This window comes from Marmota marmota, unplaced genomic scaffold, assembly GCF_001458135.2.
Source record: "Marmota marmota marmota unplaced genomic scaffold, marMar, whole genome shotgun sequence".
Classification (NCBI taxonomy): domain Eukaryota; kingdom Metazoa; phylum Chordata; class Mammalia; order Rodentia; family Sciuridae; genus Marmota; species Marmota marmota.
The window spans coordinates 19434208-19454154 of NW_025999960.1; the positions used below are offsets into that span (position 1 = coordinate 19434208).

General features: G+C 45.8%; 1 protein-coding gene and 1 non-coding gene across 4 annotated transcripts in view; one reads left to right on the plus strand and one right to left on the minus strand.

The window, feature by feature from the left end:
- Hoxc4 (homeobox C4) overlaps positions 1-6984 on the plus strand; it is a 62137-nt gene extending 55153 nt beyond the window's left edge. Inside the window, exons 2-5 of one of the 3 annotated variants that reach the window (XM_048802833.1) lie at positions 3947-4050; positions 4138-4257; positions 4404-5335; positions 5831-6984. In XM_048802833.1, the coding sequence (XP_048658790.1) occupies positions 4897-5335; positions 5831-6186 (795 nt within the window). In that variant the 5' untranslated portion in view covers positions 3947-4050; positions 4138-4257; positions 4404-4896 and the 3' untranslated portion in view covers positions 6187-6984. The other 2 variants (XM_048802834.1, XM_015493561.2) reach the window with 2 other exon arrangements.
- A 12151-nt stretch (positions 6985-19135) lies between these two features.
- Trnav-uac lies at positions 19136-19211 on the minus strand. Its single transcript has one exon. It is a non-coding gene; the product is annotated as a tRNA-Val (tRNA).
- Positions 19212-19947: the final 736 nt, after the last annotated feature.

Consider the following 19947-nt stretch of genomic DNA (forward strand, 5'->3'; position numbering starts at 1 on the left):
GGGGGGGGGGGTCAATGAAGCTGGGATGAGCAAAGAAGGGGGTGGGGAACCCAACCACTAACTAACAATTTCTCCAGCATAAAAATGAAACATCAAATTCGTTAGCCCAGGGCCTTCATTTTTCCCCTTCCACATTATAACTAGTTATTGAACTCGCTGGAAGATCTAAAGGCCATTTGCGAAGAGACAAATTTCAATGGAGTTTCCCCATCAATAACCCCATGGCAGTGACCTATTGGAACAAGTCAAACACCCGAGGTGAAATGCAGGTCACTCTGTCTAACCAATATTAAAATGCGGCCACTTTTTAAAAAGCCACTTTAAACGAGATTTGAGGAAAATTGAATTTCAAGGAAGGCATGGCAAGGCGGGGGAAATCCACGGGAGGACCTTGCCTATGGTCTCAGAACAAACAAGAGAAATTCATCTTTAATATTTTAAAGGGGGGCAAATTAACATTCCATGATTGCTTTTTTTTTTGAGGCTATAAACGATTCCAGGAGGAAAAAAAAGGTTGAGTATTTTCTGGTGACACGTCCGGGTTATTAAAATCATTTTAGACCAATTCATTACTTTTACTGACAAGAGATTTAAGAAAAAATCAATTAAGTATTTGCATATTCTTTTGCATATATTAGCCTGGCCTGCTAGCATTAGAAAGGGACAAAAACACACATATATCCACATATATCCACGTACTTGCGAGTACACACACACACACACAAAAGAAAAATGGTATGAGAGTCTTGTTCCAATTTGGGGTTTTTAAGTTTTGGCGGGGGAAGGGTTAGAAAGATCTAAATGAAATGAATTAATTGCCTGATTGCATATCATCTAAAAGTCTATTTATTTGAGGAAAAGGAAAAAGACATGATGCAATTTTTAATTCCTAAAACATCAACAATCACAACGTAAAACAAAACACATACATGTAAAAATAAACTGCACTTTTGAGATTGGGAAAGGAATGACCCTCGATTTCCTTCTCTTTGCTCTCCAAATTCTCCATTGCTTCTCTCATTTATTTTTCTCCCTTGGAAGATCCAGGGAACGTGAGAGGTGAGATTTTAATGCAGCACAGAATCTGTGGAGCCGCTGAGGTCTCTCAGCCAGCAGCTTGTTACTGGGGAGGGGAGGAATATGGGTTATCCAACGGTCAGTATGGTAATCCAGGCACAATAAGGCCTCACACACAATGGACACATATTTTTCTTCAGTGGTGTCAGAAGGGAAGCGCTTTGTACTGAAACATGTTTCCTAAAGAGAAACCAGATCGAGATTTAAAAAGGAGATGGGGTTAGGGGCGGCGTGCAGAGAGCATTTGGATTCTGGCAAAAGGTAGTCAGAAAAACATTAAAAAATAGAACATAAAATTGGGGCAGAGCGAGGTGAAGGGCAGAGCAGAGATGGAGGTGGAGGTCCTTGTGCTGGCAAGGCAAGAGGCAGGAAGGGAAGCACAAAAGAAGGCAGGACCAGATAGAAGGTTCATCACAGGCAGAGCTGCATTAGTACCCCTTTCCCATCCCATTTTAGCCATTGCTAAGTGCAGGAGCCCTCCAAAAGGATTTTATTTCCATACTTGTAATAATAATTCCAGGTAAAAATATTTGTATGTGTATGTTTGGTGAGGTATTTTATTTATGTGATAGGTGACTTCCTTACTATTAAGCTGCAGGAGCCTAAAGAGAGTTGGGGGTTGGTGGGTTGGTTTTGTAATGATGTAGATAAGTGTGGGCACATTTGGGGCTATCTCCTGGCTTTTACTTTCTGGATATTCAGGTTGCATTGGCTGTGCAAACCTGGATTGAGAACTCAATGTATTTATGGCTGCATAAAGGACATTTAATATTTTAATAAGAATTAATAGTGTGTATGCATATATATATTGTTAACCTTAATACCAAAGATAGACTTGACATTCAATGGGAAGCATTTGAACCCTCTGTGTCTACCTACTCATATTTGCCCAAGAGGTCTCCTCAACCCTCCTACAAGAGCCCAAAAACCTGGGAGGAGCAGCATAGCAGGATAAGTTCAGGAGGGTGAGGGTTGAAGAAAAGAGGGTTAAAATGGGGAGCAGGACTGGTAGAAGGTGGATGTGAAGGATAGAAGGAGGGGAACCAGGCAGAGAGCTCACTTCTTCAGGTGAGAAAGAGAATTTTCTCAGCTGGGATGATCTGGGAACCAGGTGCAGGCCTAGAAGGGAGATTGGGGGTGGGGATGGAAGTATTTCTCTCCCTTCACCAACCCTTCCCCCACCCTACTAGAGCTCTCTGGAGCTTTGAACCTTCCCATGGGGGCAGTCTGAGGCTACTGTTCAAACTTTTGTAGTTCCAGATTCAAAACTAGTTTCCCTTTGCCCTCTTCCAGCAACCAGTAATTAATGCCCACCCCACAACAATTACAAGACAGAAAACCCTCACACAGTTCCCAACCACCAACAACCAAGTAACTGCTTCTCCCTCACTCACAACTTCAAGTTCCACTTCCAACCATCACACTCACAGGGTCCTGCACCATGTGGGCAGGAGTTCTTTATCAACTTCAGAAGTTTGGGAATCTCCTGTAAGAGAAGGCATACCTCCAGGGAATTCCTGTTCCCTTACTTAGCTGGTGACAGTGGGGGCAGGACCCTGTCCTCCTGGGGAGTGATGGTATGCAGGGACCTCCCCAAGCACCAGCCCCCACAGGACCAAGAACTGGTCGGGGTGGACCTGGGCTGGGATGGGAGTCTAATCATTGGAGCAGGACAGGCGGCTAGGGTCCCAGGCTAGAACTGGCCCCTTTGAGCATTACCTGTGGCCCATCTTCCCTCTCATTCCAGCCCTCAAGGTGAGCCCTAATTTGTAAGTGGGGACCCTCTCACACATCCCAAAGCTGGTGAGAGAAGGTTGGGAATCTCCTACCTTCATTCTCTCTCACAAGGGCTTTATTTTTTTTCCCTTTCGCCTCCTCATTCCCTTAATTGCAGATGTTCTAATTAAACCTTCAAATAGTTGTTATGCCGTTTTAAAAGGTACTTATTCAAGTGTCAACCAGGCTGGGCTGGGAGGAGGCAGCGTAGGGCTGCGAATTAAAGGTAGATTGACTAATCACGGCGGCGATCATAATAATAAAATCAGAGGGAAAAAATCACATTACGACTTTTCGTGGAAAGGAGGGAGCAGGCAGCCAGCGGCCGCCAGCCCTGCGCCGCCGCCGACACAAAGAGTGCGGGCGATTCCGCGAGACTGATTTATGACGTTTTACAGCCCTATAAAAGCTGTAGCGACGAGGCAAGCGCTCCTACCACCGCTGGCAGATTTAGTCTAATAAATAAAACATAAACAGTTAACTTTATGTGTCACTTTTATTGTTATCAAGTAAAATATAGCCGAGCCCCGGCAAGCTATGATTTTAAACTATAATTGTTATCAAGTACAACAAGGGGACCCGGCTCCCTCCCTGGGCTTTCCCTTCTGCAACCGCCCCCCCCCCAACTCTGAGTTATGGATGATCAGTTAATTAGAATTGGTGGTATGATGTGGCCACCCTCGCTGAGGGAGGGGGGCTGGGAAAGCAGCCTTTCCCTGCCCCTCCCTCCTCTATGGTCCTGCCACCCCCCACATTATGGTATTCCTGTGGGTGGGTGGCAGAGGGAGAGTAAGGCTGGGAATGAGCTGGAGAACCCCCAAGACCTGCCCTACCTCCCCAGCTTGGTGACCCCATCCCTCCTTTTTGGAAGGCAGCCTAGAGCTGGCCCTTGGGAAATATGTGTTTACATGTAAACACACGTGTTACATGGATACAGTCCCTGGCCGGAAGCAAGCAGGCTCTACACAGATAGGCCTCCCTTTTAGCTAGGTCTTCTCTCTGTGGGGATGGGGAAGGAAGACTTCCCAGGACCCTGACTGGGCACCATCATGGGACACTGACCTCTTCCTCAAAAAGCTCTTCTCTTTGCCAGAGCTCCTTAGGGGCCAGTCTGGAGGTAGTTGTCAGAAAACAGAAGGCCCAGCAGCGTGGAGAGTGGAAACAGGAGCCAGCAGTAGAAGAGATCCTTTGCTCTAGGTCTGGGACAGGGAGGGTCAGTGGGTAGTAGGGGAGGGCAAGGCTTCTGAACTCTGCTTTTGCCAACCACTTCCTGTCTCTCTTCAGCGGGGGGCTCAACCCCAAGACCTCCAGAAATGACGTCAGAATCATTTGCATCCTGGCTGCCTCTACCTGCCTGGTCCAGCTGGGGACCCTGCCTCGCCGTCCCCGTGGCCAGAGGGTTGGGTGAGTGTGTAGGGGGGAGGGTGGCTGGACTTTGGGATCCTTGGATCCGTGGCACCCCAGGCTCTCCAGCCTCCTCGGCTTAGCCTGGGCCCCTCCCCATCCAACCTCCACTCCAGTCCTCATTCAACTTCCTCTTCCTGCGAAAGAGGGGCGCTGCCTGGTGACCTACACAGATTGAAACACGATCGCCATGAATGGAGACCGCTGGAAAAGCACTGGAGCAGAGGCCCACTGGGCCAACTGGAGGCCGGAGAGAAGACCCTGGGCGGGGGCTGAAGCACAGCCTTCCGGCAGCCCCCAAATGCCCAGGCTTTGGAGAGGAGCTGGAAGCTTCCCAACCCCTTTTGCAGGGGTCAGTTGTATGTCTGGCGGGGCGTGCGCTAGGGGGGCACCCCAGCCCCTACCAGCTATCACCCCATCATCCCCCACACAAGCAGCAGCACCACCACACACACAAAAAATTGGATACATTTTGAATAAAGCGATTCGGTTCCTTATCCGGGGACTGGGTTGCTCCGTGTGATTGGCCGGCGGAGTCACATGGTGAAAGTAACTTTACAGGGTCGCTAGCTAGTAGGAGGGCTTTATGGAGCAGAAAAACGACAAAGCGAGAAAAATTATTTTCCACTCCAGAAATTAATGATCATGAGCTCGTATTTGATGGACTCTAACTACATCGATCCGAAATTTCCTCCATGCGAAGAATATTCGCAAAATAGCTACATCCCTGAACACAGTCCGGAATATTACGGCCGGACCAGGGAATCGGGATTCCAGCATCACCACCAGGAGCTGTACCCACCACCGCCTCCGCGCCCTAGCTACCCTGAGCGCCAGTATAGCTGCACCAGTCTCCAGGGGCCGGGCAATTCGCGAGGCCACGGGCCGGCCCAGGCGGGCCACCATCACCCCGAGAAATCGCAGCCGCTCTGCGAGCCGGCGCCTCTCTCAGGCGCCTCCGCCTCCCCGTCCCCAGCCCCGCCAGCCTGCAGCCAGCCAGCCCCCGACCATCCCTCCAGCGCCGCCAGCAAGCAACCCATAGTCTACCCATGGATGAAAAAAATTCACGTTAGCACGGGTAGGCAACTTTGCTTTTTGCTCCCCCCTCCCTTCCCTCTTTCCCGGCGCTCCCCACCCTCCCTGGCCCCCTCCGGCCCCCGTCCTCCTTTCTCTCCTTCCCCCTCTCTCTCCAGGAGCGACTCTGGGTTAGCACAATTGAACTGGATTTACGAGCGAGAATGGGTAATTACATCCCCCATAAATTTTATGGCTTAGCTACTCTGGGCAGTCCGAGCCATGTGCTACGATCTGTTATGTATGTGTGAAAACTATGCTCGCTTTCTAAGGGCGCATAAATAATTCAGTGTCGTTACAATGAGGATTCCCCTCTTATTACACTACAAAGTCTCTAGCTTCCTTCAACTTCTTTATAACCCATTTAGCTTGATGACTTTATTTCCACCACTCCCTCCTCCTGTTCCTCAAAGCTGAGGATGGGGTGAGGGTGGGGGGCGGCGAGCCTCACTTGCCTCTGAACCCCACTATTTGCTTTTCCCCTCCCCCGCCCCCTCAGTGAACCCCAATTATAACGGAGGGGAGCCCAAGCGCTCGAGGACAGCCTACACCCGGCAGCAAGTCCTGGAATTAGAGAAAGAGTTTCATTACAACCGCTACCTGACCCGAAGGAGAAGGATCGAGATCGCCCACTCGCTGTGCCTCTCTGAGAGGCAGATCAAAATCTGGTTCCAAAACCGTCGCATGAAATGGAAGAAGGACCACCGACTCCCCAACACCAAAGTCAGGTCAGCGCCCCCGGCCGGCGCTGCGCCCAGCACCCTCTCCGCAGCCACCCCGGGCACTTCTGAAGACCACTCCCAGAGCGCCACGCCGCCGGAGCAGCAACGGGCAGAGGACATTACCAGGTTATAAAACATAACTCACACCCCTGCCCCCACCCCATGCCCCCATCCTCCCCTCACACACAAATTGACTCTTATTTATAGAATTTAATATATATATATATTTTGGTTCTTTTCTTTCTCCCACCTCCTCCCTTGTCAATTCAAACAGACAAAACAGATAAACAAACAAGCCCCCTGCCCTTCTCTCCCTTCCACTGTTTAGGACCCTTTTAAGCATGTGATGTTGTCTTAGCATGGTACCTGCTGGGGTTTTTTTTAAAGGTCATTTGGGGGGTTATTTATTTTTTAAGAAAAAAAGCTGCAAAAATATATATTGCAAGGTGCGATGGTCTGGTTTGGGTGAATTTCAGGGGAAATGAGGAAAAGAAAAAAGGAAAGGGAGATTTTTAAGCCAATTCTCATCCTTCTTCTCCTCCTCCTTCCCCCCTCTTTCCTTAGGCCTTTTGCATTGAAAATGCACCAGGGGAGGTTAGTGAGGGGGAAGTCATTTTAAGGAGAACAAAGCTATGAAGTTCTTTTGTATTATTGTGGGGGGGTGGGAGGAGGGGGGAGGACAGCAGACAAAGCTAAATGCATCTGGAGAGCCTCTCAGAGCTGTTCAGTTTGAGGAGCCAAAAGAAAATCAAAATGAACTTTCAGTTCAAAGAGGCAGTCTATAGGTAGAATCTCCCCCCACCCCCATCGTGGTTATTGTGTTTTTGGACTGAATTTACTTGATTATTGTAAAACTTGCAATAAAGAATTTTAGTGTTGATGTGAAATGCCCCATGATCAATAATAAACCAGTGGATGTGAATTAGTTTTACGTCAATGTCTGTTGGTTTCTTTTTATCCCCCTCCTACTGGCCTGGTAACATCCCACCTTTTCTATAGTTGCTTAAGTTTACTCTAAGCAAACACACAAACCTTAACTCTCAACTCCAGTTTCCAATGTCCTTAGAAGAATCAGTTTGGGGTTGGGGGTAAGGGATATGGGAGATTGTGACTGATTTCTCCTGTCCCTTCTTTTTGAATCTTCAGAGAAGCCAAACTTGGGTGTGCTTAAGTGGAGCTGGGGTGTGTGTGTGGGGGGCCGGGCGTGGGGGGAGGTCCACTTTTCTATAGTTAGGCACAATCTCTTCATTTTGTCTATTCCTCTGCCTCTTCTCCATTCTGTCTTCCGTCAAGTAGGCCTGCCTAATCTACAGACTAGAAGGGAAGTTAAGGGGAGTGGGAAAGAGAAAACTTTTCATCCTTTAGGAATCTTTTTGGGGGTGGAGATTGAGAAAGATGTCCCCTCCACATTAGCAATTCTCCTTAAAAGAGGAAAGGTTTTTGAGCTAGTGATTCTGAAGCAGCAAAGTAACCTGTCAGGATGGTTTCTCTGTTTGTTTAGACTTGGGGAAAAGGGTGAAGTGGAGGCCAAAGGCCTGGAAGGCCCCCTTGCCTGGGTACACCTCAAAGGCTGATGGCTGGAGATAATGAAGGACTTTTATGTTTTCCCCTAACTTTTATCGTGGACCTGCCAGGTGTTAAGAGACTCAAAGAGAGGCAAGTACCACCCCCTCTTCCTACAACCTCCCAGGTTCTGGCAGAGTTTGGATTTAGCCTGGTAGCCTGATAAGGCTCTCTGAATGTAAAATAAAATAAAATGGTTTCTTTGGGGCTAAGGGAGAGGGAGGAAGCAGCTTAGATTACCTGAAAAACTAATTCAAGCTCCCAGATAAATTCTGTCCCAGAGTCCAGGCCCTAAACCAGGCCTACTCAAGTTTTTACTTGTTTGTTGGGAGAAAGTGGAGGCAAGGCAGTTGGCAAACTTCTTAGGCAATGTATCCAAAATTTCAGGATAGAGGGCAATCAGAAGTAGAAGAGAGGCTGAGAGACAATTTGGGGTATATAGGGATACCCCTTTCCTCTATCCCAAATTCTGGATCAAAAGGCAACAGTGGGACCAAGTTGTGAAAATCTGTTTTGTGTGCACTAAATTTATTTCCTCTTGAACCACTTGCTGGCTGGCAATTGGAATAGACTGTGTGTGTACAAGCGTATCTGTGTGTTGGGGGCGAATTGCTTAGTCCTTTAGGTCTACTTTCTCCTCCCTCCATGGTACCCTGGAGACAGCAAAACATGCTGCCTACAGTGTGAGGAAGCAGGGCCAACAATTATCTGGAGTTATTTTATGTAATCAAGTGAACTAGGGGCCTGATCTGACTGTAGCCCCTATCATCTTAAGGCAATTGCCTTTGGACAGGAAAAGCAGTGGTATTGGGGCCTGGGGGGGGGCATGTAACAATGCTTGGGGAAAAAAAAGAAGGATGTTCTGAGGTCAGGATGTCTTTTTAAGTCTGTAATGAAGCTGAAATGAAAAGGAGGTGGGGTGATAACTTCAGATCCACAGTACTTTCCTAAATTTGCCATTTGAAGAAATGAGAACAAGTAGGGGGAAATCATTACATTTTATTTCTTAAGTTTCTCCCAGAACTTACTAAAGGAACACTCTTCAACTCGGGAAAAGCAGCTTAAAAGGATTAGGGTGTTTATTTTATTTCCCCTTCTGTACAGGCATGGCTTTTCCCCAACCTCTTGTCACACACACAAAGTTACCCTCTGTCTCTTTTGGTCCGAAGAGGGGAAACATTAGAAATCCATAAATCTTGACAAATGAAACAAAAATTTTTTTACAGTTGAATTTTTGAAGATTTCTGTATCTGGTCTTCCCTCCAGTAAGATCCATTTTCTCGTCTTTCCCAAAAGTTCTCCTTTGCTTTGGACCTCATTACCCAGACCAGGGTTCAGGCTGCCCAGGCATAGGTGGGTGGGGGATGTGAACCTAGGCTGGAGCCCCAAGTTCTAGCAGTCTTGGTCCCCATACTTTGCCTGCCCAATGCTGCTATATTCTCACTGGGAGGCTGAGGGCCAGTCTTTTATTGAAGTTGAGTGGAGCAGTGGGGAAAGGCTTGGGGGAGGACACAGCCCAGGTTCACGGGGAGGACACAGCATTTTCTTTCCCATTGCCTTTATATTCTGGAGCGCCTCTGACCTCTCCCCCACCCCCATCTTCAACCCTCCCAGGCCAGCCCTTGCTCAGCCCTGGGTCTCCAGATAGGATGCCACTGCTTTTGTAGAACTGGGGATTTCTTGCCCAGAGTCATGGGAGAGGCAAGGCGCATGAATGCCTGCTAGCGCAGCATTGTATCTCTCTCTTCAATGGCCAAGTAAAAAGAAGGGGTGAATCTGCGGCTACACCAATCTTCCAAGGTCCTTCTCTCCAAGCATCAGGAGATCCCCACAGACCCCAAATCCCCTTGACATGTAAGTAGTTAGCACTGGATCTGCTCTGGGCTGAGGAGCACAAAAGTTCAAACTCAGTCCCTTGATTTTTGTCTTAACTTCCAGTGTTAGGGAGGGAAGGCGGGAAATCCGAATGTGAATGGAAAGGTTCTTCTTGGGGAAAAATTGGGTTTCTGTGCTGAGTTCATGTATCTGGAGGTGGAGAAATTTGGTTCAAAAAGGAACAAGACGGAGCCCCCCCCCAAAAGTGAGACTTAGGGGGAAAGGACTGGGCACTTTTTTTCTCTGAGGGCTTCTTACTGCTGTTTGTATTAAGTTTGCTACAAAGTTTTCTCTGCAATCCACGTGTCAGCTTTCTTCCTGGGTGGACTTGGAAGATTGAAATCCAGAGACATTTTCATACTCTGTGTCAGTGTGTGTGTGTGTGTGTGTGTTAGGGAGAGAGAGAAAGAACATGAATGTGGGGGAATGTGTAATACTTAAGTGGTTTGCGGGAGCTTGGAGTCAGGGTGCATTCTGCTAGGTTTCTCTGCTTTCCTGGGATTCAGGGAGAGTGCCTGGGAAAGAGGCCCTTGAGATTGAGGGTACCAGGACAAGGAGGATCAGTGTGCTGGGGCTGTTCCATGCTCCCCACCCCCACCCCCGCCCCCGCAGCAGCTTTTTTTCCCAGTCCTGAGGGAGCATGGTGTTGTATTCACAAAGCCTATTCTCCAGGTTCTCCAGTTTTTATCTAATACCCCACCTTTGGAGAGCTAATTAGAATGCTCCCCTTCCCAGAGAGTCTTCTATGATTGGAAAAAAGAAATGGAGGATCCCAACTCCAGCGGCCACCAGAGCAGAGGGAATATTTATTACCTTTCTGGATGTCATTACCTAAGAATACAATTTTATGAACTTCCTAATCTGTTGGCTTGATTTATCTGGATGGGCAGAAGCCCAAAATAAACATTTGGGGAATTTGGTGTGTGTGTGGGGGGGAATCTGCCTCTGACCAATCTTTCTAATAGAACTGACCACTCTTCTAGGCAGCCTGTTTTTTCTGCACCCAGCATTGCTAGCCCCATTTTAATTTTTCTCCTGCAGCATGTAGCTGCTCTGAGTATCCGAATTTTAGCTGCTCCTAGAGAAAAATGGTACAATGCACTGTTTGAATCAGAGATTTGCGGGGCTCCCTCAGACACCTTAAAACCTGCAGCTCAGGAAGCTCCATTCCCTTTTGGACCTGGGAAGCAGACAGAAACTGAAGCCGGTCTGGAGGTTTGTTGCCTGCCCTCCAAGTCCAGGAGCCCCTTCTCAGATCTGGCTTTCCCTCCACTCCTAGGAGATTCTCTTCTCTCTGGTGTCAGCTCTTAGCTTCTTCGAAACACTGGCGGATCCAGCGGAACCCAGATGAAAGCAAGCAGGGATAAGGGCCTCTGCATCTCCCTCTTCCTGCTTCTCGCTCCTGCCAGCCCCAGTTGAATCAGAAGGAAGGAAGACAAGGCTGGAGGTCTCCGAGTGTGTTTGAGGGTGAATAGGGTTATAGAGTCTAATAAAGGAAAAGAGATTATTTTAAATCTCCAGTCCCCATCAACAATTGCTAGATTCTTTAATAAGCAGAGTCCTCCTGGGTCTACTCTGACTGTCCTGGGGGTATGGGTCAAGCCTACGGAAATGTCATCTCTACTCACTCCTCACTTTGGAACTCCCTCTCTTCCCAGCAATAGAAATTGGAAGAGGGAAGTATATTTGAATTTAGGGGGGCGGGGCAGAAACCGTGAAACCCAGTATGTCGCAGGCACTGTCAAACAGCTAAACCCAACCCTGGGTTCCCGCTCCCTTCTTGCTCCCCTCTTCTGGTTTCCTGGGAAGTCGTAGGGAGACAATGGAGTAAAATCCGATGGTTTTCGGGGGAAGTGGGGGTGTCTCAGCAATTTTTCTTGGAGCAGCAGGGGTCTCAAGGATGGAGAAATTGGGCCAGCCAGGGCAAAGGCGAGCTTCCAGAGGCAGCGGCCCAGCTCCTCCTCCGGGTTCCACGTCGCGCGTTTGCCCAGGTCGCGGTGCCGCCTTCGGCCAGGTCACGACCCAGGGCTCAGGCTGCAGACAATAGGGCGCGAGGAGGGGGACGCGGGCTGCGTGGCCGGCTGGGTGGGTTCGGTGAACGGTGAACTCTGCTCGGCCTGGAGTGTCCTACCCTTTAGAACCCAACATACCCTTTCTTTCCCCTATTTCACTTTACAGTTTTTTTCTGGAATCTCGAGTGGACTTTCAATGGCTGCTTCACCCTACCACTACCACCACCAAATGAAATTTAATTTTCCTTAGAAATGAAAGGATACTTTTCTCCCAGTTACATGAGCAGGAAATGGAACGTTCCTTCTCAAGACTTTTGTGAGGTTGGTGAAGGGAGATCTAGCTATCAGTAGGAATGCTTGGAGCCAGCTCTCAGGACCGGCTAGAAAAAAATCTCAGTCCATCAAATCAACAATCCCCTTCATCAGAGGAATTCCGGGCCAATGTCCACTTCCTGCCCCAACCATAGAAAGAATTGCCTTCTTCTGTCCCCTGGCCTTTGTCCAATCCCAGACTAGGATTGGAACTTTATAAAAAGGAAATATGTTCTTAAATCAGATGGGCAGGAATAGGACTGAGCTATCCATGGGTAGGGGTTGGGGTCCCGGGGTTTGTAAGCCACTTGGAAGATGTCCTCTAAGCCTTTCTGTTCTTGTGGGGGTGATGCCTCATACCCTGATGACAGCCTGTCTCTCACTTGTGACTCTCCTCCTTTGGGCGGCATTCTGTCTGTACCTTTGTATGTGCAGAGTCTTTCCACTCAGCTGGAACAGATTTTGGAAAAGAAGGTCACAGAAAGGAACTTGAGTTCTAACGGAAGGTACAAAAAGGCAGCTAGTTAGGAAAAGTTAAAAAAAAAAAATGGGGAAGTATGGAATATTCCCAGTGTAGCCTTGTTTTGCACTGACCTGAATTTCCCCCACTTCCCACCTCACCCCTATCCCATCTGACCTGGCTCAGGTATGATGGGGAGTGTGGGCTTCCCAGCTGGAAACTCCCCTCATGGATTCAGTTTCTCCCAGGATTTCAAACCATTTGAAATATGACTGCCTCCAGTCCTGTCTGTCTTCTTGGGTGTTTCAGGGTCTCTGCTTAGCATTTCTACTCCCTTCTGTGCTCCCATGTCCTTGCTCCTCTTTCTTCTCCATCCTCACTCATCCTTTGGGACAATCCCCTGCCCTAACCCCCCCCCCCTCCCCAGGAGTCTTTTCCCACTGTAAAAAAGAGGAAGAAAAACCAAAAGGTGGGGGAGGGGTGGCAATCTCAGAGGGACTGCTGAGGTTCAAAGGTTCCTGGCTGGGCCCTGAGGCTTGGCCACCTCAAGCCTGATCTGACCATTCCAGAGTGGCCCCAGGCTGGCAGCAAAGAACAAGGTTTTATAGCAGGGGCAGATGTTGGCTCAGCCATCTCACCAGATTCCCCTTCATCTTTCCTCCACTGCACAGACTCCAATCTCCTCTCTACCTTTGTTCTCTTTCCGGTCCCACCTCCTCCTCCTCTTCCTCTGTTTGATCCTGCCCCCACCCCAAATTGTTTCTTTAGATCTGGAAGCATCTGTTCCTGTCTGCCCCTCCCCCATACCATTATTCCTTCTGTTTTCTTCCTCTCCCAACCTCACGCAGTCAAATTTTAAAAACCCAAATGAAAGGCCTCTGGCCTCTGGTCTGATACAACATGGTCAAGATTCCTTTTGGACCAAAACTTGGGACCCCTTCCTAACTCCCATCACTTTTATCTCCCTGCTGGAAATGTTCCTGGAATGGCACAATTTGGGTCTTTGCCACCAGGGTTTAGTCTCCTCTCACTGGAACAATAATCCATTAAATTCAGGTAAAAACAAGGATTCCATGTTGGAGGGCTCTGTGCTGAATTATTTAGATAACTACTTCAGTTCTCTGTTGGGACTTTTGGGGCTCTAAATTTGGGATATACTTTCAAATTCTAACCATAGAGAGGAGATGGACTTTTCTGATCTCTTTGCCTGGCCGTGTTTTTTATCATTCCCTTTTGTCCCTTCCCTTGGTTGCCAAGCCATTTTTTGAGCAATTAAAAAGGTCCCCAGTCCCTACTAGAATCCATTATCTAATTTAATAATCTAATTAAGGAGACTGAGGCAGTATCCACACTCTGCACATTGGGAATCCTCTTTGTTTCCTAAAAAAAAAAAAAGAAAGAAAAAAAAAGAAACAAAAAATTACTCCCTTACATTCTTCTTCCTTCCTCTCATTCCCAGAGAATATATGATCTCCAGAGTTTGAAGGAGAACATGGTAAATCAATTCAATGAAGACAATAACCTGTCTTTCCTTTTTTAGTCAATCCACTTGGGGTTGAGTCCAGATAATTTAGGTGCAAAGTTCTTGAACTTTACTGAGTAGATTTGTCTCTAACAAAAACTCATTTTACATCCCCAGGGTACCAGACTGAAATAATTCTAAAGTCCTGTCCTAGTACCCATAGTTGAACACTGGTGGAAAAGAGTAACCATTTCTTACTTCCCTTTCTTCAGCTCCTCCTGAGATGCAGCCCCGGCCTGTCTCCTTCTCTGTCCTAGAAGAGCAGCTGTTGGTCAAGAGCCCCAGATTCATGTTCCCAATAGTTTTGCCATTCAGTTTCCATGGTGATGAAAGGCAATTGAACTACCTACCACTCCTTACACACCCACCCACACACATACACACACACACTGATTAGATAGACCTGGACCAGCCAGGATGTTCTCAAAAAAGATACAGGAGGTGGTAACCTGTGTTTTATGATAACCTCTTGTCAATTAGGAAGGAAGAGGAAAGACAGTTAGAGAGAGTCTCTCTTCAGTCAACAATTTCACAGTCTTTGCTCTCTGAACATGTTTACCTAGAGGCATGCCCTCAAATATACATGACACATACTTGCAAATATCTAAAACTCATGTCTTTTGTTCATATATATGCATGGGTAGGTGGCCTTGCTGAAGGCAATGTGGGTCTTTATGTGTGTAGGGGCAATGAGTGACAGAGAATAACATCCCAACAGGCACCTAAGAAGTGACTTCTTTGACTTATCACTATGTCACTGGTGACAAAGCCTTTTGCTGTTCCCTCTTCCCTATAAACTGCTATGAAAGGAATGGTCCTTTGCTGAGGACCGCATGGCCTGAAGATTCATTCTTGTCTCTTGATTTGGTTTGTTAGGTTGGCGGTGGCTAAAGAGGAAGGAGTCAGGACTCAGAGGACTGTCTAGGAGAGCAGATTCCTCACTTACTATACTTATTTTTGTGTCAAAGAGAAATCACAATCATGAACCTTTATTTAACCCTCAGCCTATACCATTCTACGCATGAGTAGGATCTAGGCAACAACCACTGCCACAACAGTAAAGCAGCAACAGGCAGATAACTATCTCCTAGAGCCACGAACTGCCTTAGAGTGACACTGGAAGGCTCAGTGGATTAGTGCATAAAAAGCACTTAGACTAAGGCTTGGCAGAGAATAAGCTGTCAGTGAGTGCCGTCTACTATTATCATTAACAGTGACAGACATTTACTTAAACACTTGCTATGTACCAGACACTGGACTAGATTCATTATCTCATTCAAGCCTTACAGTAACACTGTAAAAAAGTTATATTCCCATCTGACACTAGGGGAAACTGAGTGAGGCTCAGGAAGCCAAGAATGCAAAAGTAGAGCCTGGACTCTAGTCAGATTTACCTGACTCCAGAGTGGCTGCTTCTGAACCACTCCAATTCTTTGCTCATAATGAACATGGTCACTGGCTGTTAGGATAAGCAGTTCAGCAGGGATCATGGTGAGGAGGTGGGGTAGTCCCAGCTTGAGGCAAGTGGGACCTGGAGAATAACCTGGGTTTTGCTACCTATCTTGGTTTCACCTTGGCAAGTTCTTGTCCTCATTAACACCTGGCTCTAAACCAGAGGTTCTCAGAACTTCTGGTCCCAGAAACCCTTTACACACTTTATTTATTTATTTATTTATTTGGTACTGGAAAATTAATCCAGGGGCACTTAACCACTAAGTCCCATCCCCCCACACTTTTTTTTTTTAAATTTTGAAACAGGGTCTCACTAAGTTGCTTAGGACCTCATTAGGTTGCTGAGACTGGCTTTGAACTTTTGATCCTCCTACCTCAGCCTCCCAAATCATTGGGATTACAGGCATGCACCACTGTGCCTGGAGGGAACCTTTTACACTCTTAAAAATTATTAAAATTTTAAGGAGTTTTATTTATATGGATTATATCCATCGATATTTATATTATTAGAAATTAAAACTAAAACTTTAAAACAATCTTTAAAATATTGATGATTAAATGATAATACAATTACATTTTAATGAAAATATATTCTCCAAAACAAAAAAAAATATTTAAGGCAAAGAATGTTATTATTTTATACTTTTGCAAATCTCCTTAATGTCTAGCTTCATAGAAGGCAGGTGGATTATCCTGCCTGTTTCTGCCTTCAATTTTTTTCTGGTATGATGCTTTGGTTGAAATATCTGAAGTCTGTCGCCTTACACAGACATGTAACTTGGAGTGGAAGAGCCTGCAGAGCTCCTAAAATGGTATGCAGCATCCCCAGAGATCCTTGGGCCACACTTTAAAGTCCACTGGACTAACCAGCTGAGATACCCAGCAGAAGCCACACTAATAATTTTGTTGGATGCTTTTTTATTTCTTTCATAGTGCTTTTGACTCTAAAAACCCATAATCCTTTCACTATTCCATGATGTCTTCAAATTGAGTTATCCTAAGCAAGTTAACTTTTTTCTCCTGTATAGACAGATTATATAGACAGATATATTTATGCCATAGGTATATTATTCTTCATTTTTAAATATAAGCATATACAGTAAAATATAAATCAATGGATAAAGTACCTTTCACATGTTTGGCATTGTTTGAGGAAGGGAAAACCAAAGCCAAATAGGGGGGATATTACTTGTAAAGACGATGCACTCAGCGAGTGTGGGCAGTAGATTGGAACCCCTGTCCTCTTACTCTGGTCCTGTGCCTGCCTTCTTAGCCGCTGTCTCCATAGAGGCCTGGTTATATAACATGCATAAGGAAGGTAGATGTGGGCCATATGCAAACCATTTATGGAAGCATATCATGTTTGTGGTTGTCTGAATATATCTATTTGTCAGGGAGAGAAATATCTTGTACCTCTGCATGCAAAGTTATAGGTATGCTGAGAGGTCCAAGGCACCAACTTACCAATGTCTTTCCTTCCTCACCAAATTCTCATATGTCTATAGTCCTGGGCTCAATAAGTCCAATGTTAGGAATACCTCTTCCTTCCAGATCCCCTATAGATACAGTCTTACCAAGAATATGTAGAAAACACAGCTTTCCATATAATCACACAGAGCAGGCACACCTGGAAGTAGCAGTCTGATCCTTATCTTTTTCTTTTTCCTGTACATCATGTCTACCATACCTTTTCAGAATAAGTGGCCTACAAGTATACAAACAAGGAAAGTATAGCTATGAGAGCTGAGGTGGATGTGTGTCTCTGCTGATACAAATGTAGAACCCTCAGGTGTCCTAGTGTAAGCCCTATGCAAATGTATGAACAATTGGAGTCTCGGTTCTTTTATTAATCTGATGGTATTTATTCACAAATTCTATGTTTTATGACAGTATGAGACTCATATTTATGCAGGATCCAATGAGAAGAGCTCTCAGTGGGGAGTTAGTCTGTCTGAATTCTAGCCAAGCTCTCTGCTCCCAATTGCTTTGAGAAAATCACTTACCCAGTGAGGGCCTCCATTTCTTCATCCACATAATGGGGGGAAATAATTGTAATCTCAGCTACATCTCAGAATAGGAGTATGGGGGAGAAATAGTAGGCTATTTAAGTGTATGCAATGTTTTTCTTTTATGGAAAAACCAAAACAAAATATGAGAGAGCATAATATAATCAAATACTCATGTGTTCTTCACCTTATTTAAACAATGACAAATGTACAGCCAATCTAGTTTCCTCTATTCCCCTACTCAAAACTATCTCACATATTTGGAAGCAAATTCTAGACATCATAACATTTCTTCTGTAAGCAATTCATTGAATATCACTAAAAGATAGACTTTTTAATAGCATAATAACAATATGATTATAATAGCCACCTAAGTTTTTTAGCAATTTTACTTTAGTTTTTAAAGAGTAAAAAAGGCCTAATAATCTGACTTCCCTGTGTCTCTTGCTCAGGGTTAATTAATGTCAATAAGAGAAAATGACAATGGATAGAAAAGATGGAGCTCTTTTTTTATTTCCTTCTTTAAATCCCAGACCTCCAACTCCCCTCCTTTACTCGTTAGGTCCATTAAAAATGGGACTCAGAGTCAGGTATGCTGGCACATGCCTGTAATCCCACTGGCTTGAGAAGCTGAGGCAGGAGGATCAAAGTTTGAGGCCAACCTCAGCAACTTAGTGAAACTCTGTCTAAAATGAAATAAAATAAAATGACTGGAGATATAGCCCAGTGGGGAAGCACCCCGGGGTTCAGTCCCCAATAAGAAACAAATAGGGCTGAGAGGGAGCCCTAGAGGTCTAGATGTGGTAGAGGCAGCCAGAGGGGCCTCCTAGAAAATACTTCAAACCTCATCTTGGAACAAAATAGGACTTGAGCCAGAAAGAATCTGAATCAAGGGCCTACCCAATCATTCTCCAGCATCAGGTTACTTTCTTGGTTTGCCAAGCATTTGAGAGATGTCTTAGGTCAAGTGGGAGTTCCTGATCTCCAGAGATGTGTAGATACATGGAATGGCATCCTCATACAGAAACCCAAAAGCTTCCAGTAAATCCACCTGCTCAGACATGAACCATGTATAAACACATGAAAACACTCAGAGATAGATGCAAATGTACAAATATCTATCATCAAACTCAGGTGTGTGGGACAACAAAGGCATACAAACCCAAACACCTGGGTTATGTGAATACGCAGGGATACAAACACAGAAATTCTGAAACCAAATACAAAAGCCCAGACACATGGAAGTACCCTTGGGACACCCCCCACCTTTTTTTTAACTTATTACCAATTAATAAGCTCAAAATCTAGATGGCTTCTTCCCTCTTGAACCATCAGATGGACCAAATATTGACCAAAGCTATAATCTGAGTCACAGTCATGAAAAGGTACACCTCACGTAAGTCATGCCAAAGGCTTTCCACTGCCCCTGCCAGCACAACTTTTCTCTCTCAGTCTTTTCTCACCCCAAAAGGTAAGAATAGAGTGGTGTGACATGGTATAGTATGTATTGGTGCATGTGTTTATATGACACACATTTCTTCATACTGAGGAGTCAGCCTGGTGAGAAGGGGAAAGGGCACAAGTCATGTACTGTGCTACTGTTGTAGGTTGGACTGCTTTTTCACTGAACTGATTGACCTAAGTGGGTGTTTTGGCTCTTATAGACATGACCTAAGGGTGCTTTCTCTTGGATCTGAATGAGGCTGTATCAATTGTCTGAAGCTGATTCTTCTGAATGAACTTACCAATAAAAGAATAATGGCTGGATCAGACTGTTGACTAGGTCTTGCATGGCCCTGAAGTAATTCTGAGTCAAAAAGGAAGGACAGATCTGACAAGGTTTTTTTTTTTTTTTTTTTTTTGTGTGTGTGTGTGTGTGATACTGGTACTGGGGATTGAACCCAGGGCCTTGTGCATGTAAGGCAAGCACTCTACCAACTGAGCTATATCCCCAGCCCCAGATCTGATGGTTTAAAAACAAGATTCAACTAGGCATGGTAGGGCAGGCCTGTAACCCTAGCAACTGGGCTAAGGCAGGAGGATCACAAGTTCAAGGCCTCAGCAACTTGGTGAGACTTGCAGCAACTTAGTAAGACTCTGTCTCAAAATAAAAATACTGGGGATGCAGCTCAGTTGTGAAAAACCCCTGAGTTTAATCCCTAGTAGCAAAAAAAGAAAAGGAAAAGTGATTGGTTAAGAATGGCAGAGGTTATACCTAGGGAAGAACTTCCTGACAACACCCCAACCCCACAGCAAGGGAACTCAGGGAGGGCAAAAGTAAAGGCAGATGAGTGGGGAGAGAAGGGGGTCACAGAAAGAAAGGGATATTAAACAAACCAGGGATCATTCTCTACCTAGAGATCACAGGCTTTTTGGACTCCATATAACCCCGTCAACTGTCAAGGACACTGGGTATGTGTGCATTTTGCTGGTGAGACGGCCAATAATTTTTGTCAGCTTCTCAAAGGGGTCAGGGACCCAGAAACAGCTAAGAGCCACACCAGCCCAGGTAAAGGGACATAAGACTCACTAGAAAAAAAAAAATACTGGCCAATACTTCTTGGTTTCCTGCATTTTGACCAAGAACAGTCCTTATCTGAACTGTGAAGTTTTTTTAATGTTTTTAACAATGTCCCCCACCCAATCCCATACTGTCCAGAGCCCAGACACCTGCCCTGAATTCTTAGGCAAA